Source organism: Physeter macrocephalus, chromosome 14 (genome assembly GCF_002837175.3).
Source record: "Physeter macrocephalus isolate SW-GA chromosome 14, ASM283717v5, whole genome shotgun sequence".
Taxonomy (NCBI): Eukaryota; Metazoa; Chordata; class Mammalia; order Artiodactyla; family Physeteridae; genus Physeter; species Physeter macrocephalus.
The window spans coordinates 125312769-125332151 of NC_041227.1; the positions used below are offsets into that span (position 1 = coordinate 125312769).

General features: G+C 40.5%; 1 protein-coding gene across 1 annotated transcript in view; it reads right to left on the minus strand.

Annotated features, from left to right (window-relative positions):
- The window catches only part of TNRC6C (trinucleotide repeat containing adaptor 6C), a 123775-nt gene that overhangs the window by 77502 nt on the left and 26890 nt on the right, over positions 1 to 19383 (minus strand). The window contains exons 2-3 of the mRNA XM_055089832.1: positions 3216 to 3315; positions 2445 to 2466 (exon numbers count right to left, since the gene is read on the minus strand). Of these exons, the coding sequence (XP_054945807.1) occupies positions 2445 to 2466; positions 3216 to 3278 (85 nt within the window). The 5' untranslated portion in view covers positions 3279 to 3315. The remainder of the gene's footprint in view (positions 1 to 2444; positions 2467 to 3215; positions 3316 to 19383) is intronic.

Below are 19383 nucleotides of genomic sequence, written 5' to 3' on the forward strand. Positions count from 1 at the left end.
GCACGAACCCGTGTCCCCTGCATTGGCAGGCGGACTCTCAACCACTGCGCCACCAGGGAAGCCCTTTAAGCATAATTAATGCTATAATGAAGACTCATCTATCAAGAATGGATTAGGCTATTCTCTAGGAGAAAGCAGAAAGGTATAATATATGTATGTGTATAACATAAAGAGTTCCCTGAAAATGTTTAAAATAAATCAAAATTTAAAGAAGTTTCAGTTATTGAGAAAATTAAGTCAAATATAATGCTAAATAGTGGAGGCACTGCTTTACTAATACTACTATTTATGCCATGCGTAATACTGCAGAGCAAGGAAGTTACTAATTATTAATTAATTAATAATTAATTAATTTTGATTGAAACCAGTAATAATGGAGAGTCTGAGAAAAATTTAGACCTTGGTGCTGCTAATATTTATTAATGAATTACCTAGCAGCACTGTTAGATTATTTATAATTCAAAAAGCATTTTTTTATTGTTTAGAAGGACGTTAATAATCATCATTATGTTCTGAGGCTAGTTATAGTTAGTACAGTTACTGACAAATTGTAGCCAAAGGAGCAGTATTTTAAAGATAAAAGGAAAAGATAAAAACCCAGTAGGGGGGCTTCCCTGGTGGCGCAGTGGTTGCGCGTCCGCCTGCCGATGCAGGGGAACCGGGTTCGCGCCCCGGTCTGGGAGGATCCCACGTGCCGCGGAGCGGCTGGGCCCGTGAGCCATGGCCAGTGAGCCTGCGCGTCCGGAGCCTGTGCTCCGCAACGGGAGAGGCCACAGCAGAGGGAGGCCCGCATACCACAAAAAAAAAAAAAAAAAAAAAAAAAAACAAACCCAGTAGGGTTTGGAGTCAGCAATGAAAATACTCATCAGAACAGTAATAGAAAATAATAACTCTGTGTAAGGTGGCAGGACAATGTAATTCATGATCGTTCTACAATCGTAAGCAATTTGTTACTATTTCAAGAGAAAATAATTATTATGACAGTGACAACAGAACACTGCTGGTACTGAATCAAGTTGTAAAAACTTCTCAAAATGTTAAAAAAAAAAAAAGGAAAAGGATGATTCAGAGCAATAATTCTGTACTTTTAAATGACAATTTTAAGAAACCATTATTTCTCATTCAAGATCATAATTTCAAAACAACCATGTACCACAGCCCTTTGGGCCCTTCTAACAAGTGTTTTGTAAATTCACACTACCACTGAGAGTGTAAGAGAGAAAAACGTCCTTTTTGAAAACTATGCTGCCTTTAAATATTCTTTGACATGAAATCCATCTCTTACCGTGGCTCTGCTGTGGAAGCTCTGCGGCCGCCTGCGCTGGGGTCAGACGCCCAGGCTCCCTCCAGGCCTGTCCTTACACTAACTCGAGGCCAAGAGCAAGCCACATAAGTCACACTATCGGCCTCAGTTTCTTCATTGTCAATTAACACCTGCCCCGCTCAATTATGAAGTTCAAATGAGATAACATAAACTCGACTTTGAAAACTGTAAACGTCAAACAAAAGTGGAGCCTTCGCTGTGGCGCTGCCTCAGGCACAAGCCTCTGCAGAACATGTGTCTGTGTCTACAATTATATGTGACAGTCCAACAGAAATAAAACTTACAATTAATCACAGGCAACCTCTAGTGAGCACCAGCTCTGTGCCAGGCACCAAGCCTTGTCCATGTGGATCTCATATCGTCATAAGATAGCTCTATGAGGTGGGAACCATTCACCCCTTTACCCTTCTCATTGTAAATATAAGATACCCAAGGCTTACAGATGTGAAGTGCCTTGCCCCAAATTAAACAGAGCTGGTCTATGCGCGTCCCGAGTGTGTGCTTCCCAGCACTGCACAGTCCCTGAACACATCAAGCATGAAGTGCGGAGGCTCCGAGCGTGGCTTCCCTTCGGCTTGTCCTCCAGCACATCACACAGAGAGGCCCAAGTTCCTGTGAGAACCACATACATTCCCACCCACACCCATGAAGACAACCATAGGCCAATTCTGGACTTGGAAAATAAAAAAGAAACCTTTCACACATTATTGAGCAAAAAGGGAAGAATATAGAAAGAATATACCTCTTTTTATTATAAATAGTTGGCAAAGAGAAATTGGAAGCTTTAAAAAAATTCAATATCCTTTGGTTGTTCTTACTCAAATTGGACCAACTTTATCAGCTTAATCCTTGATTGGTGGAAATCAAACCAAAGGAAAATTATAAAGCATTGTTTAGAAAGGTAATGTAACATTCTTTAGGCATTTTAGATTAAACACATGCCAATTAAATGCAGATGTAAAACCAGTGATAAATGAGGAATTTCACAGGGAACAGTAAAAAGCAGATTCAAAGGCAGGGTGAGATTCTTTGTTTTTAACCACCAATTTAAAAAAAAAGTCATCATCATAAACTTTGGTACTGTCATAAAATGTATCCCCCCAAAATAAAGTAAACTTACCTTTGGTTTTTTGATCAGCGGCCTGAAAAAAAAAAAATCAGAAGCTCTTTAGGAATAATGCGTAGAAGGTACACACATCCGTATGAAAGTTTATAAGCAGACTTTAATATTGGAAACTTTAAAAACAAGTTTTTGCCCAGTTACCTTATTAAAATTTACTACTGGGAAAATGTATAATTGTCTACATTCTATTAATTATGTGCCAATATTGATCTAAAGGCAAAAAATCTATCTGGAAGCTCATTTAAGCTCTGTATTTTAATACAAACTAAAACGTATACAGTTTTAACTCTAGGATGCATTAAACCAGGCAAGAACAATACAAACGGCATAACTTGGTACATTAAATGCCCTAAAATTCAAGCATGACCATAAGACTTACAGTAGGACTTTAAATTTTAATATTTACTAGTACAAGTTGTAAAAGAACACTTGCCAAAGCTGCAAAAACTATTCCTAGCTTTTCAAACAAAATCAGTTAAATGGCCCTTAGACATGGTTGCTCTGGACAGTTCAGTTTAAGTAAAATAGCATGGACATTCTTTACTACCAATGACTAAAATCAAAGTCCTTCAAAACACAGCTCTAGTATTTCTCATTCCTTTAAAAAGACATTCTGTGGCTGTCACCCTTTATCTATGTCACTAGCACTCTGGATTGAGCACACTGAATTTTAAAAGTAATAACCGAACCTCTGTAATGCAATGGCTACGATAACACGGTGAGACACGAGTGATGACAGAAACAATGAACTAGGAACTCTAGCCAAACCTTTTTCTGAGCACCTTCCTTCTTTTTCTTTTCTTCCTGCTTTTTCTTTTTCTTTTCTTCCATCAAACGTTCCTCTTTTTGTGTTTCTTGTTCTTTCTCCCTATTAAAAATAAAGTGGCATTAGTATAATGTCCATTTTAAAATTAAAAAATGAAAAAACATTAGCTGCAGAAAGTTTTAAGTCAAACAGTTTCACGCGTGGTATAAAGAAGGACATTTTTGAGAAGCAGTGTTAGAAATGGACGTTCACCCCTCCCCCCATCAGCTCCACTTCTCTGTTAAGTACTAGAGCACGTGCCCTGACTTCTTTGGCGGTGTTCATTCACTGGCCCACATCTGTTGAACACCAACCTTTTATCAGGCAGTGTACCAGGAATTAAGGGTACAAGATAGAGAAAGACATAGTCCCTAGAGTCCAGCCCCAGACCAGTATTTCTAGAAGTGCTGTCTCAGGGACCACCATCATTAGAATCTACCTATTAAAAGTGTAGATTCCTGGGTCCCACACTAGCCCAACCAAATCAGAGCCTTTGGAGGTGATTCTTACGCACACCTTTTATGTTGGCTGGACAAAACAATTGTTTTTTAAACAAAGATCCCTACACAGCATGATGAGCTACTATAAGGGTACACTGGAACATGGCATAGAGCAACACCTGGAAGAGTCAGGTAGCCTATGAGCTACGGCTTAAATGTGGCAAAAGTGTTTGGCTGGCATGGGGTGCTGTGTCAGTTATCAATTTACTGCCTGTCAGCTCCAGACTCACCCTCCAGCACGCACTTTGCCAATAATGGACCCGTCCCCTCAAGCACTTCTCCTTCCCTGTGAGCGCAATGCAGAGGTTTCCCAGTGAAGGGCGCTAGAGGGGCTTGCAGCAGCAAGGGGCCGTCCCACTGTCTCTGGAAGCTGCAGGGTGGGGTCAGCATGTGGCTATGAGGACACCTGGTGAGGACCCCAGCCACGGACCAAGAAAGGGAAGTCTCTTAGCAACCTTGCAGCTCTGGCGCGATCTAGTGTCACCTTCCAGTGACCCTGTCAACACAGACACAGTGCACTGCGGGCCTCCTGCTACTCGCCCCACTCCCACACCAGTCGCTGTGGCCTTCTCCCAATGATGTGGCCGCGGCCCTCCTGACGGGGATGCCACGTGCTCCGTGCCCGTGGCACTGACACGACCACGTTGTCTGCACACCTGCACGCCTGGCCATCAACTGCAGCTCGCCACCAGGAGGGCTGCCACCAGGGCTCCCACCTCCTGTGTGCCCGTGTGGCGGGCTACCGGCTTTCCCGGGCTGGAGGAGTGCTTCCTGCTGCCAGCAACTGCCCACTGGCTGACCTGGGCGAAGCTGGGAGCCACTCTGCCATCCTGGGGGCTGCACCTACAGCTTCTTCAGTGAGTGTGAGCTCCAGCCTTGGGGAGGGGCCCCCTCCAATCGGCCCTTCCTCAGGTTCTCTCCCTCAGCCCTAGCTCGCCCTACAGTTGTTCTCTTACCACAGTTTAATTACTCTTTATAATAAACGTTCCCTGTTTATATCACCATGTAGTTTCCGTCTCCTCACCGGGCCAGACTGATACAAGTGGGAAGGAGGATTTCATAGACTAAGCAGAAGGAACAACATGCACAAAAGCCTCAGCAAAACATCACTGTCCACCCATCACTGTTGTTTAACTTATTAATTTTGCAGTTTGTTTTTAACCTGTAAATGTGTTTACAACTACTACATGCACAGGGAATCTCAACCTAGTATCAGTTTGTACGTATTTGAATACCATCGTAATAATAATAACTTAAATCAACAAGGTGGTGGTGATGGGGGGCGCTTAGAGATTATTCTTCCTTTAAAACAGTGGTTCTTGGCTGCTCATCAGAATCACCTGGGAAGTTTTAAAAACTTCCAATGCCAAGGCTGTATCCCTTTTCCGTGAAATCAGGGAATTGATCTCAGACATCAGCAGTTTTAAACGCTTCCAGATGACTCCAATGTCCAACCAAGGCTGAGAAACAACTTTTAAAAGTCAGTACATTTCCCAAGCTTGGGAACCAGCTATTATTCATTACCTTAGATGATACCTTCCAGGAATATTTTCATGTTAAAGGATGCAGAGATACTAAGAAATCTGTGTTTAAATATTCTTACAAGGTACAGGCAAGCCCTGTGAGTGATGGGTTGTTGCTGTAATCACCACGCTACTGCCACACATCTAGGGAAAAAGTGAACTAATAAAAACTAGGAATGTAGTGGCTGTCCACCGCTACTGTTATACTTTCTTAATCTACAGCATAATGAAAGCCTTAAGTTATCTTCCGATATTAAACTTAATAAAGAAGGCAAATAGAGCTACATTTTAAAAAAGGTATTCTATAGAAGATGGAATAAAAATTTTTGCTTGATTGGATTACTCTGAAAGTTAAATTAATTAGAACCAGCTATTCCCCCAGCAGTACAGTTAAGGTTTTACTGTACTGGTAAAATAAAATGCTGTAAATAAACAGCTCACGCAGCCCTGAGATATCTTACACTTTCCTGCCTGAGCTCATGTTCCTATGACAAAGCACGATTCAAATGTATGAACTTTAATAAAGTTTTATCTAATATCCCCCTAACTAGCACTAACTTCTTCTACCTCTAACTCCTGGTATACAATTCCTGCAATTTTTCATTAATAATTTTTTAAAAAATCAACACTGAATCTCATTTTTATTTGTAAAGTAATACATGCTCATGAGAAAACATAAACGGTACAAAAGATACGTTAACAAAAAGACAGATTCTTCCTTCTCCAGTGTCCGCAGGCTCTCTCCTTGGAGGTAAGGAGCTTTTTTTAAGAATATTCTCTCTCTATGTGAATATACAGTTGTGTATCTTTAAAAATGCTTGGATCCCTATTTCTTGACTTATCAATTTGAGATAGTAACAATTTAATTTCTATAATGATGGATATGGATTTGGTTCTTCAGACCCCTATCTTCTACCCCATCACTGCTTTGAGTTTAAACGATGAATGGCATGTGCTTGAAAAACAGTATGTTAATGTTCGCTGCAGAGCTAGGTAGGGTACTGTGAGGACATTTAACTTCTTGCGTAGCTGCTTTTTTTCTAGAGCTCCTAACTGTTCTTCTTTTCCTCTTGCAATATCCTCCTTACAAAAACTGTTTCTGTTTTTTACACATCCACCCTCCTCCAGTTTAAAAACATGAGCCCTCTCCTCAACTGCATTCCCCAAACTCCTTTCCAGAGACTCAGTCCAGCTCACTCTGGGCCGGGAGCACTCTGCTAGAGTTTTCTAATATCCTCTAGTTATTTTATTTTTAAAAAAATTTTTAATTGTGGTAAAATATACATAAAATTTGCCATCTTAACCATTTTTACGTGTACAGTTGAGTAATGTTCATGGTTGTACTACCAATCTCCAGAACTCTTTTCATCTTGCGAAAGTGTAACTCTGTGCCCAAGAAACAACTCCCCACTACACGCCACCTCCCCGCAGGCCGTGGCAACCACCATCCTATTTTCTGTTTCTATTAATTTGACTAACCCTTAGTACCACATTGTGGTTTTGATTTGCATTTCCCTAATGATAGTGATATTTAGCATCTTTTCATATGCTTCTTGGACATTTGTGTATCTTTTCGGAGCCTACTCTTTTATCGTAGTTTACATGTTCCTTATTTTTAACTCCGTATCACTGTGTCATTTCTATCAATCCAGATGGATACAGTGGGAAAGGAGGAACTAACAGACTAAGCAGAAGGAACAGCGTGTGCAAACTCCCCATCACTGCCCATCCATGAATGCTGACCTAAACTTGCTAATTCGGTCATCTTGTGACCTCCCTCGTCTTCCTCCTGGAATGATGCCCTCAGTTATGCTGGAATTGGCTACCTTTTTGTTTCACTGATGGTTTGGCTGAGCATAAATTCTAGGTTGAAAATCAAGTTTGAAGGCACAGTGCCCCTGTATTCTAGCATCCACTACCTACTCAAGAGAAGTCTGATGTCATTTTGCTTTTTTAGTCCTCTCTAGGTGATTTCCCCCAGCTCCAAAGCTTCTTTTCACTCCTGGGATTCTGAAATTTCATGATGATGTGCACACCTTGGTATCTTTCTCCCCCATTATTTGTGCTTAGTATTTGGCTGATGCTTTCAATATAGAGACATTTCTTTCAGTTCTCTATTTTATTGAAAACATCTTCTGTTTTCTAAACACATATTAAGTTTCTTGGAAGGATCATCATAATTTATCTGTATGTTTTCTACTCTTTTTTGTTATTGTTCTCAGTTTTCTGAGTGCTGCACTGAACTTGGTGTTCCAGTCCTTCTACTGAGCTTCTTATTCCATGATATTAAAATTTTATATAACTTTCTTATTCTCCATTCGCTCTTTTCCCACAATACTGGGTTCTTGTTTTATGGACGCAAATCATTTTTATGCTAGCAGAGGATATTAATTAGGGTTTTTCTGAAGTTCTGCTAAATATTCTGCATTGTTTCCTTTCTCAACAGTTCTTCCCTTAGACTCCCTTTGATGTGAGAGACTTTTCTCAATTGTCTGGTCATCTTTCGTTTGACCATTCAGGCTTAAAAAAAAAAACCCCAAAAAACAATTAGCTTTGTGTGCATGGGCTGGACTTGTTTCCTCATTGGCTTTGCTTTAGGGAGACAGGTTGGGGAGCTGGCTATTTTGCTAAAAGTAGCCTCAAAGGCGAAAACATGCAGCCTTTCCCCTGATTACCAGCGTGCTTTATTCAAAGTATTAGCTACTAGACCTTAACCACCTAGAACTGCTGAAATTTTAGATGTCATTATTCTGCATTCTGACCATAACCTCTTCTCCTTACTATTTCCACTGTACCCATTCATTATCTTTACCAAAAACTCCTATTCCTTGTCTTCCATTTTCTTCTATGCTATTTTCATCAGTTCCTTTACTAGAGAGCCTAAACCTTAAGATCATCTCATATGTTCACTAATTCAGTCACTCAGGAACTATACAACTAGCATACCCTATTTACTGTGGTAGGCACCAGGGACAAAAAGAGGGATTGATTCGTTTAACAAATATTATAGCAGAGATTACAGCAGTGACAAGGCAGAGTTCATACACTTTTAAGGATATTCATATAAATAATGCATCAAATAAATGATCACTATTACAACAGTGATATGCACAAAATGCAAAGAGAATATAAAAGTCTGCTGGGTGATGCCCTCCCGCTTATGTTATCTATTATAGTTAAGGGGACCTTATGTCCTGCTTTTAATGAACATTGTGTGCTTCCTTCTGTACTTTGGGCTGTAAGTACCTTGGTGGCAGGACTGTCTTCTGTCTCTGTGGCACCAAGAAAAGCCTGTCATCATTCAGGACATTTCTAGTACCAACTTCTGGTGCATAATCTCAGGTGAAATTTATACTGGAAAAAAAATCTTCTATATTTTCTTTTCAAGGTAAACTTTATTTTCTGAAATGACCAAGTAATATTTAATAAACTGCTATCTACCTTTTGAGGCTAGTAAGAAGATTATAAACTGTATTTTTTTTCCTATGTGGAGAAGTTGTGAGATTTACAAGTCAAGCTGTAAGGGAAATAAAGAAGACGGATAGCCAGGTTGGGAGAATTTCACTTTTAAATTTTAATTTCAACTTAAAAAATTAAATTTAAATACATATGATTTTATATACATGTGGACATATAATCTTATATATTTTTTCCCAATATAACCTTTGCTTTTGTTTCTCATTTGCTTGGCATCCCTTACTCATTCTTTCTTCTCCCTCCACATCCATCTCAAAGGTTCACCTCTCCACCCCCCTTCCAGATGACCCATGTAGCCACCTAGTTCATATCCTTCTGTGCCTCTCTCCATGCTCATGTAATTATATGGAAACATACATACCTATATACTTTTACAAAGGATTTTATTTGATCATTGTTTTGTAACACAGGAATCATGTTACGTAAACTTTTTTGCGTCTTGCTTTTCTCATTCAATACGTCTCTCTCTCTTCATCCCCTCTCCCAACTGATAGATCTAATCCATATCCATTATTTCTAATGGCTACATAATATACCATGGTGTGACTGTTACCATATTCTATTCAGTTATTCCTCTATTCATACACATTCACTTCATTTCCAGTTTATCACCATTACAAATAACTCCAGCTTTAGTCTATCTAGCTTCTGCTAAAGAGAACAGCATTGCTTTGATTAGTGATATAGCTAATGCTTCAGTAATAGTGAAAATGAGGTAAGGAGAAATCTCATACGGGGCTCAACTTCAGGACCCAGAGCAAGTCTGAAGGGGTAAAGTGGACATAAATTACCTATACTTTGTGTGGCAAGGTATACTGTCATGGGTCCCTAGTATACTGATTTCTTTTGGAAAGAAAATATTTTTAATAATCTGGATTTTCAAGATGCTTATTTCTTTTATTCTCAAATAGTTTAGCAATCACTGGATTAGGAGGCTTTGGGTGGAGAAAGAGCCACACTCATATTTTGGAGGCAGCTAGAAGAAGGAAGCGTTGGGAGCTAGGAGACTGCCCATAAGTGGAGCCTCTATGGCTATCAATCATCTCGGTATTCCTAGCTAACTACACCTTTTCCCAGGGAAACATGATTTGACAGCTGTAGCCACCCTATGCCAAAGTATTCTAGGTGGAAAGTCTTCCAAATTTCCAGTCTTTTATTAGTTGATTACTCCCTTTTTGCAAACGAACGGGATTCAAAAAAGAGGGTGGGCTTGCTTTTGCCTGTGAGGTTTAGTCACCAGAAACTGTAACCTAGTTTCACCTACAGGACACATCACAGCTTATTCTCTGAAGTTAGACACCAATGTCATGTCATTAAAATATTCACTAATTCAGTGTGTGTGTGTGTGTGTGTGTGTGTGTGTGTGTGTGTGTGTGTGAGAGAGATATGCCGTTATATACAGTTTGGCTAATTCAATTAGAATTTCCTGCAGGGTTTACGTTAGGAAGAGCTGGTTAAGTGTTATCAGACAAAATTAAAAAGGGAAGGGGAAGAAAGAGGTATCCTGTCCACTTGTCAAATAAATATTTAAGATTCTTAATTTTTCAACATGTGTTTGAATACCTGATAGACCCTTGTGGGCAGTACGGAAAGGATAAGACATAAAATAGTCTTAGACCTTGAGGTGCATAGAATCTAATAGGAAAGTGACAGTAAAGCTTGAATTATCCTTAATACTTGATAGACTATGGAAATAAACAGAATAATGTAGTAGACAGCTTATGCTTGAGATTCAGAGTCACAGAACTAGGTTCGAAAGTAAAGGTCACTAGCACAGGAGGTCAAGAACCTGTACGTGCAAGTATGGGCTGGACTGGGTAAAAGAACTGGACTGTCATGCAATCCTTCAGTGTGACACCAGGACGTGGGGTGGAAAAGGGCACCACAGCTCTGACAAATAAGAGCAGAGGGTGGAAGGAAGAGTTTTTATTTGCGGATTAAAGGAAAACATCGTTAGAGAGAATCTAAGGCCTCCTGATGTGCACACCTTTGTATGATGCCCCCCCAGCGAGTGTGGGAGGGACCCGTAGCTTGCTTCTCACGCTAGAATAAGGCAAAGGTGATAGAATGCTGCTGCCTTAACTACATTTGTAAGACTCCACCTGTTCAGCAGACTTGCTTTAGTCTCCCTTTCAGGTGTTAGCTTTGAAGAAACAGCTGCCATGAGTCCTACTGCTGCAAGGAAATGAATTCTCCCAACAGCCTGAGTGAGCTTGGAAGCCCACCTTTCCCCAGTCAACTCCCCCCGCCCCCCCCACACACACCTGCCCATGAAAACCCAGACCTGGCCTCGACTGCAGCCTGCAGTGGGTCCAGCTAACTAACCCATGCCTAGCCTCCTGACCCACAGAAACCGTGAAATAATAAATATGTATTTCTTTAAGTTTGTGGTAATTTGTCATGCAGCAGAGAAAACTAATACAGGTCGTGATTTAAGACTTCCGGGGCCAGCCAAGATGGAGTAAGCCCACCACAGCCTCTCTGCCACTGATTACCACAAAAGACTGGATGAGGTACAGTATAAATTCAAAAATACAAACTAAGAAAAGTAAACAAAAGCAGGTGGACTAGGCAGAGGGGTCAAAACTTGGGAAGGTGACAGTATGGGGGCGATATTCTCACCTCCCCTCCTCCTGAAGCTGGTTTGTTGTAATTTTGACAGAAGGTTGGCCCCAGTCACAGAGCTGTGCTGTGCTGTGGTGGCCCAGGCAGCTGAAACCGAGAAAAGCCCATCTTTCTGAACAGGGAGTTAGGAAACTGAGCTCTTGTGAGCTAGACAGTGTAGGGGACCCAGAGAGCAATCGGCTGGAGGAGACCCCCAAAGTCTGTGCATAAACTTTCACAGTTCTGGGTTCACCTTCGAGTCATGCATGTGTGGGACAGACCCAAAACAGCAAAGCAACTGCTTTGAAAACTGAACTACAACTTCAGCTACCCTCCCCTCTTCTCCCCCAAGTCTTGGACTAACCCCTGAGTGGCACACGGGTGGGCCAGGCCCAAAGCAGCACAGCATAGTGAAAACTATGGAAACTGAACATTTGAACCACTGCCCACAGAAGGCGAGACAGACTTTGTGGTCTGAACCTAACCGGGTTGACTGCCTGCTAAAATAAAAACAAAACAAAATAACAACAACAGAATCAACATGCTCTAGAGGAGTTTAATAGGAATCAAATTCTATACAACATATTCAGAATGTCCAGGATAAAATCCAGAATTACTCTTCATACAAAGAACCAGGAAAATGTGGGCAAACTGTCAGGACAAAATACAAGGGATGCCAACTCCCAGATGACCCAGGTGTTGGAATTATCAGACAAAGACTTTCCAGGAGGCAAATAAAGGTAAATGTCCTTGAAACAAATGGGAATATAGGTGTTCACAGCAGATAAATAGAAACTGTAAAAACAGAAGTGGAAATTTTATTCATTCATTCATTCACTTATTTTTTACTTTTTGTCTGTGCTACGCAGCTTGCAGGATCCTAGTTCCTTGACCAGGGATCAAACCCCCATCCTTGGCAGTGAAAGTGCAGAGTCCTAACCACTGGCCTGCCAGGAAATTCCCTCAAGTGGAAATTTTAGAACTGAAAAATAAAATATCTGAATTAAAAACTTCACTAGATGAGTGCAATGAAAGAATGAATGAGAGAAAAGTTTGTGAACTTAATTCAAGCAAAAGAAATGATCTGATCTGAAGAACAGACAGAAAAAAGATTGAGAAACATGAAGAGTCTCAGGAACCATGGGACAATACCAAAAGGTCCAACATTCATGTCATTAGGGTTCCAGGAGTAGAGGAGAAAGAGATTGGTGAAGAAAAATAAATCTGAAAAAATAATGGTGGAAAACTCCCCAAATTTGGTGATATAAATAAATTTACAGATTCAGAAAGCTCTGTGAACTCCTAATAGGATAAACTCAAAGAAAACCACACTCAGACATATCATATATTAAGTACAAGCAGCCAGATTCAAAAGGATATGTGCTGTATAGTTCCATTTATATGACAATCTGGAAAAAGAGAAAAATTATAGGAACATAAAACAGACCTGTGATTGCCTGGGGCTGGGGAGGGAGGAAGATATTACTACAAAGGGACAGAGCAAGGGAACTTTTTTGGAGGATGACAGAACTATCCTGAATCTTGATTATGATGGTGGTTATATACACCTATAAACATTACATATATATACTGTATGCATTTGTTGAAACTTAGATAACTGTACACTAGAGAGTGAATTGTACTGTATGTAAACTTTTTTTAAAAGTCAATAAAAACAATAAAAAACAAAAGCAAAAAATAATGATTTGTAAATGGTCACCGGGTGGGGAGGTGGTGGTTCTGGAGAATGTTGAATCCCTCCCTCATGCACCTTCTTCCCCCTCCATTCCTGGCCTAATGAGAGATGGGGTTTCAATTAAATGGAGAGGGAGACATGGAGTGAGTTGCAAGGGTACAGAGTTAAAGATAAAGATCTTCATTTGCCAGAAGACCAGTGTACCATAAGACACAGAGGGAAGATTTGGAGAAAAGGACGAGACGCTGACTGGGAATGCTGACTGCAGGAACCTTTACTTTAGAAGGATGGAGAAGCATCACAGAGATCTGAAGAGAGGCATGGCAATATCAGCTGGCCTCAAGGTATTCCAAAAGAACTCTGACATTATTTTCATTTTAGTGCTAATACAGACTTACTACTGTGGCTAAAACACCAAAGCAGAACAAAAGCCAGCAGCACCCTTAGTAGGGAGCAGTCAGACTGACCAGACTTCTTAGCAGTCCCTCTCATTGCATAAACACAAATTATGGTGCTTGCTGTCTAACCACTGACAGATATATCCACTTCCCTGTCCCACTAATGCGTCTCTACATCTTATTACCTTCTTCCATTGGCTTTTTGTCACAGAACAAATGATGTCCCTCATTTGGTAGGCTTTTCTCTGAACAATAAAGTTGATTACCTCCATCTGTTATTTTTGCCGCTCAGCTTCCTTTACTCCTCCCTTTGGAAATTGTACCCCAATTTCCCCCAGAGTACCAGTCCTTCTCTCACGCTAATGTTTAGGACCGTGGCTCCAGAGATGTGTCTGGCCAATCAAAAAGCAGTGCATTTCCTGGGCCACGGTGATTAGATTCAGGATGACTCTGCATGTGAACCTCACAGGAAGGACGCTGAACGGAACTCAAGGCCTTAACCACAGAGGGCCTGGAAATGAAGCTGACGCCAAGGAAAAGAAGCAAAGAAATGGCGTGAGAATTAAGTCTTGGTAAGTATGTCCTTTGAGCCCAGGAACAAGTTGTTCCTGTGGCCTGGTACCTCAGTGCCTTGCCCTTGCCTGGTCCTACTAGGCCAGTCAAGACACTCCTTGGAATATGAATCCTGAACTGAGTGGCAAACAGCTGGAACAGATCCATCTCAGTGAATGCAGCCTCCAGATCTGTCCATTAGCACTTGCTACCTAGATTTTGCAGGCTGAGGAGCCCGGCTTCTCAGTTTTCCCTTCAATGATGTCACAGCCACCTCGTATCATTCCAAAGTCCCTCTTCCCCTCCCCCCTTAATTTGTACAGAGTCACTTTCTGTTGCTTGTAACCAAAGAATCCTGATAAATACAGTTTCTCAACAACCTATTTATTTAATTTAGACTTACTCAGTAAAAGTAAGTGCTGACTGTGGATCTAGCACTATTTAATTATGATGTCTCAAAGATAATCATGCTCAGTAAACATTTTTAACCACTACAAAAACTGCTTTAGAATTACTATATCACATGTCAGTTACAAGTATAGAAATTATAAGTACTTTTTTTCTTTTTTTTTGGCCGAGCCACACAGCATATAGGATCTGAGTTCCCCGACCAGGGATTGAACCCGTGCCTTCCACAGTGGAAGCGTGGAGTCTTAACTGCTGGACCACCAGGGAAGTCCCTAAGTACTATTTTGTGAAAACCTTTTCTTTATTTCATTTCTGAGTTTAAAGTAGCCTCAAATTAAGTCAGAAAATGACACTATACTTTTTATTGTTGCTCCATTTTCATCGTCAATTTACATAATGATACTTGAATATGTGTACTTTAAATATGCTTAAAATAATAGAAGCAAATCTCCAACCAATCTCTCAGATAGAGCAGTCCTGGCTGGCACATCCTGGTATGTAAGTAAGCCACAGAGTGGTTATTAATAATGATGAGGATTTCATTGTTTGCTAGAAAATTTTAAAATAGGTACTAGGTAACCAATGACAAGCATGCTTTACCCAAAAGTGTCTACTTCCAACTACTAAGGAATGTGGAGGTGGGGAACTGTGCTGGCTATTGATTTACTGCCGCTCAGCTCCACGCTCACTTTTTGCCCACTCTGTGAAAACTGGGACTTTTAAACATTTTCCTTTGCCAGCTGGCACGATGTTACTAAGCTTTTTCAACAGAGGGTGCTAGAGAGACACAGCAGGAAAAGAGTTTTGCTCTTGGCTGACTCCTAAAGCCCCCTCCCTCCCCCACCCTGAGAACTTCCCAGCGGTCCCCCCACCCCGCCAAGCTCAGTGACTTTTCTGCCATCCCTTGTGCCCTCTCCAGAGGTCTGGACCTCAGCCAGGGGGGCTCTCACTGGGCACCCCATCTCAGCCCTGTGGGCAGTGGCTACTCCTTATACCGCCATGCCTGCAAAATTTAAAGCTTTCTCTACTGACTAGCAAATCCCTCATTACTCCAATCCCGTTAGAGTTAGCAATTCTTTATATTAAACTTTCCCTGTTCACGTTACCGTTTGGTTTCTCTCTCCTGACAGAAGAATCCTTAAATTAGAGCCTATTTCAATCCTGTCAACAAACCGGAGACTTTTTAATATTGCCACACTAACGAATAAGTAAAATTCACAGATGTGCCTAAATAACAAATAAATGACATCAAATATAAAACAAATTAAATTTAATTAATAGCACATAGACCTGAAGTATGAAACCTGAGAGGTGGGGAAAAAGAGTCTATTTGCCTGGATTTGCCTAATATCACTTGCCCAGTATTTTTTGTTTGACTCAATAATATTTCTATGCTCTAAAACTTGTGATACACATCTGGGCAAATTTAGAGAAGGTTCTCCTTCATGATTATGAAGAAGAAAAAACAAAGTCCTGGCACCATATAACCGCAGGCCAGTCACTAAAATGATGAAACAGACACCTGGGGCAGTTATCAATGAGAGAGCTGGAATGAAGATCATTTCCAGGGTAACTTTCTGTTTAAAAATGTTGCAATTCTGGGACTTCCCTGGTGGCGCAATTGTTAAGAATCCGCCTGTCAACGCAGGGAGCACGGGTTCGAGCCCTGGCCTGGGAAGATCCCATGCCGCGGGGCAACTAAGCCCATGCGCCACAACTACTGAGCCTGTGCTCTAGAGCCCGCAAGCCACAACTACTGAGCCTGCTTGCCACAACTACTGAAGCCCGTGCGCCTAGAGCCCGCACTCTGCAATGAGAAGCCACCACAATGAGAAGCCCAAGCACCGCAACGAAGAGTAGCTCCAGCTCGCCGCAACTAGAGAAAGCCCATGCACAGCAACAAAGACCCAGTGCAGCCAAAAATAAATAAATAAATAAATAAAATTTAAAAACAAAAACAAAAAAAACTCTTCAAAAAAAAAAAAGAAAAAAAAACGTTGCAATTCGGTTAACTAAAAGGACCGTTAACTGTGGACTCAATTTCCGAAGCCATTAAACTAACCTGTGCTCAAAGCTGGATTCTAATTTGGGACAGCAGGCAAGTGCACAAGACCTGCGCAGAAATAGCTTTATGACAATCTGCACAATGGAAAAGTCAAATATAAAAAGAGATGATACCACCACCATCCACCCAGTCCACTGATCCAGAAACATCTGTGAAGCCAGGGTTTATATGAAAGGATAGTAGGAAAGAAGGTTTCAAGGGTCTGCCCTGGAGTCATGAGGTGATAAAGGTGTCAGATGCCTGTCTAAACAGTTTCTACAAAGAAACCTAAGACAGGAGATAAATTATATGACCAATTTTATTTGTGCAGAAAAAACACAGGTACTGAAAGGGACTGTTAATATTTCACATTAAAAAATGTGAAATACAAAGACTCATTTCAGAAATGATTAGGAAGAAAACCTACCTGAAAAATAGCAGTTATTAAAAGAATTAAATTTTGTTTTGTTTTTTAAACATACACCCGGTTCATATGACCAAAAACAAAGAAACAAAACAACGAAGTATAGACAGAGATCCTATGGGAACCTAATTAAGAAAAAAAGTGTTCTATAATTTGCCATGGTGCTCTTATATAATCAGGTCTGGTCCTTAGTCATTCATTCAACAAACACAAAGCAGTGAACTGTCCACTGGACCCTGACTTGTTCAGTTCTATACTTTGAAGAGTAAGAAGTATTTACTAGTCACAGATTGTTGTGTCAGTACCTTAAACTGCAGCCTGGGAATTACCGTCTTAAATCAACAACTCTAATACTCAAAGTCTGTAAACTTGTATGACCTGGACGTCCAATACTATGCTCACATACCAATTTAAAAGAGCAAATGTTTCCTATTACTCTCACAAAGTCAACTCGCTGCTAGCTGCCACCATTTTGGCTTTCTGATTTCTTTAAAAAAAAAAAAAAAAAATTCAGACTTCACCTCCTTAAAGGACTCTAATGGAACCACATCTGGTAATGGATTAGTATAAGTGCTCAGAGCTAACCTACAATCTGCGTTATAGTGAAGCAATGAGCAACTTACTAAATTATGTTACTATTAATGATTCAATTCCTCACTCTGTCCTTTAGGGCTTCTCATTAAAACCATGAGAACATACACCAGTTCTACAAAGGAAGAAAAAGCTTCCCTAGCATTCAGGTCCAGAAATAAGTTTTCCAGGGGATACTTCTCCCAGATGACATAGGGTCAGGCTCTGGACAGCTTCTTTCAAGCCCTAGAGCATGCACATAGCCAAAAGCATGATGGGAAAACTCAGGGAACTGTCAAAAACTCAGCAATTCTCTGGGGAGCCAAGGTACATGGTCCAGGTATGAAGGTTTCTGATGGTTTTGCTGAATCCAAAGATAAAACCTAGAAAATCAAACAATCCTCCATAGATACCAAGTTCAACTGAAAAATACTAGGGCAGAAAAATAGTTTGAGGTTGTAGTCTTTGGAAAAACTAATGATAGCAATAGCTATCATTTAGTAAACACTGGGTTTGCAAGGCCTCTTCAACAGATGACCCCAGTGACTCCTCAAAACAACTTCGTTAGAATGGACATCATGTGCATCTTAAAGGAGGTGACTGAAGCTCAGAGGATCTCGGTGAGTAGCCCACTGTGACACAGACAGTAAGTGACTGACTCTTTAGCACATGCTCCATCATGCACAATGCATCCCTAAAGAGCACATATGCTTTGTTGTACGTAGTCCAAGAGCAAGAGCCATGTGCTTCAGATTTAAGACAAGCTGATAGTAGGGCTGACCCCACTTTTTGGAAATTGAAGAGTCTAATTAAGACAATCTCTTAGATGATACATTAGTTACAGTACAGGCAGAGCCACTATAACTAAGAGACCCCAAAATACAATGTCCTCAAGACGTTTCTCCCCCAAGTCCAGAGGCTGGCCAGGTACCTTTGTTCCAGGAAATCACCTAGGGACCCAGTTCTTTTCATTCACTAGAAGAGGGAAAAGAAGAATTGCAGAGCAAATCATTTTCTTTTTGGTTCATGCCCTGGAAGTTCATACATTATTTCTGCTCATATCCAATTAACCAGAACCTTATTCATATGTGCATATCTAGATACAAGTACGGCTGGGGAAATCTAGGTGTGCTCATCTAAAACTTCTTCCAAAAGGAAGGAGAAAATGCATTACTGGGGGAAAACTAATAGTTTCTAGAACTGATGGAGAGCTTCCCCATCTCTATGTGGAGATAAAAAGTAGGTAATTTTTCCAAAACAAAACAGATATACATACACAGATACAGATTTGAGTTTGTGTGTTACTTGAACAAATGATACATAAATCAAGTCCCCAACATTCAACTCTAGAGAATATGAGCAAAATGATTTTGGGCAGAAACTTCTTCAAGGGATCAAGATGTCACCAGTTACTTGCTATGGCTACAGAAAAGTCCTAGTAATGCTTCCTCAGAATGATTGAGCATAACAAGGTTTCCAGTAAATCTTCCAGAATGAATTTGTTATAAAAATACCAAATTTTATCTAATCTAAGATGCCTTCAAATATAAGATGCACCATTATCTCTTATGCACTAAGAAAGAAAAACGCTGCCAATTACACCATGACATACCACCGTCTATAAGATGCATGCCAATTTCAGAGATGTTAAAAGTGGGAAAAATGTGTTTCTTAGAACAAAGGAAATACAGTATGCCCCTGAAATAACAAATCAAAGTTATCTACCCTCTGAAATTACTGGACAAAAACCAATTAAATTTTAGAAAATAAATTGTTGCTACTAGGCCATTCTTTATGATGATAATATAAATAAATATACGGAGGTCATACATACACTTCATGAATTTTTAAAAAACCAACTCAATTCTATGGGAAAGTCAGACAGCTACCTTCATAACACATGAATTACAATTTGCTAAGAAGCACAGGGCAGGG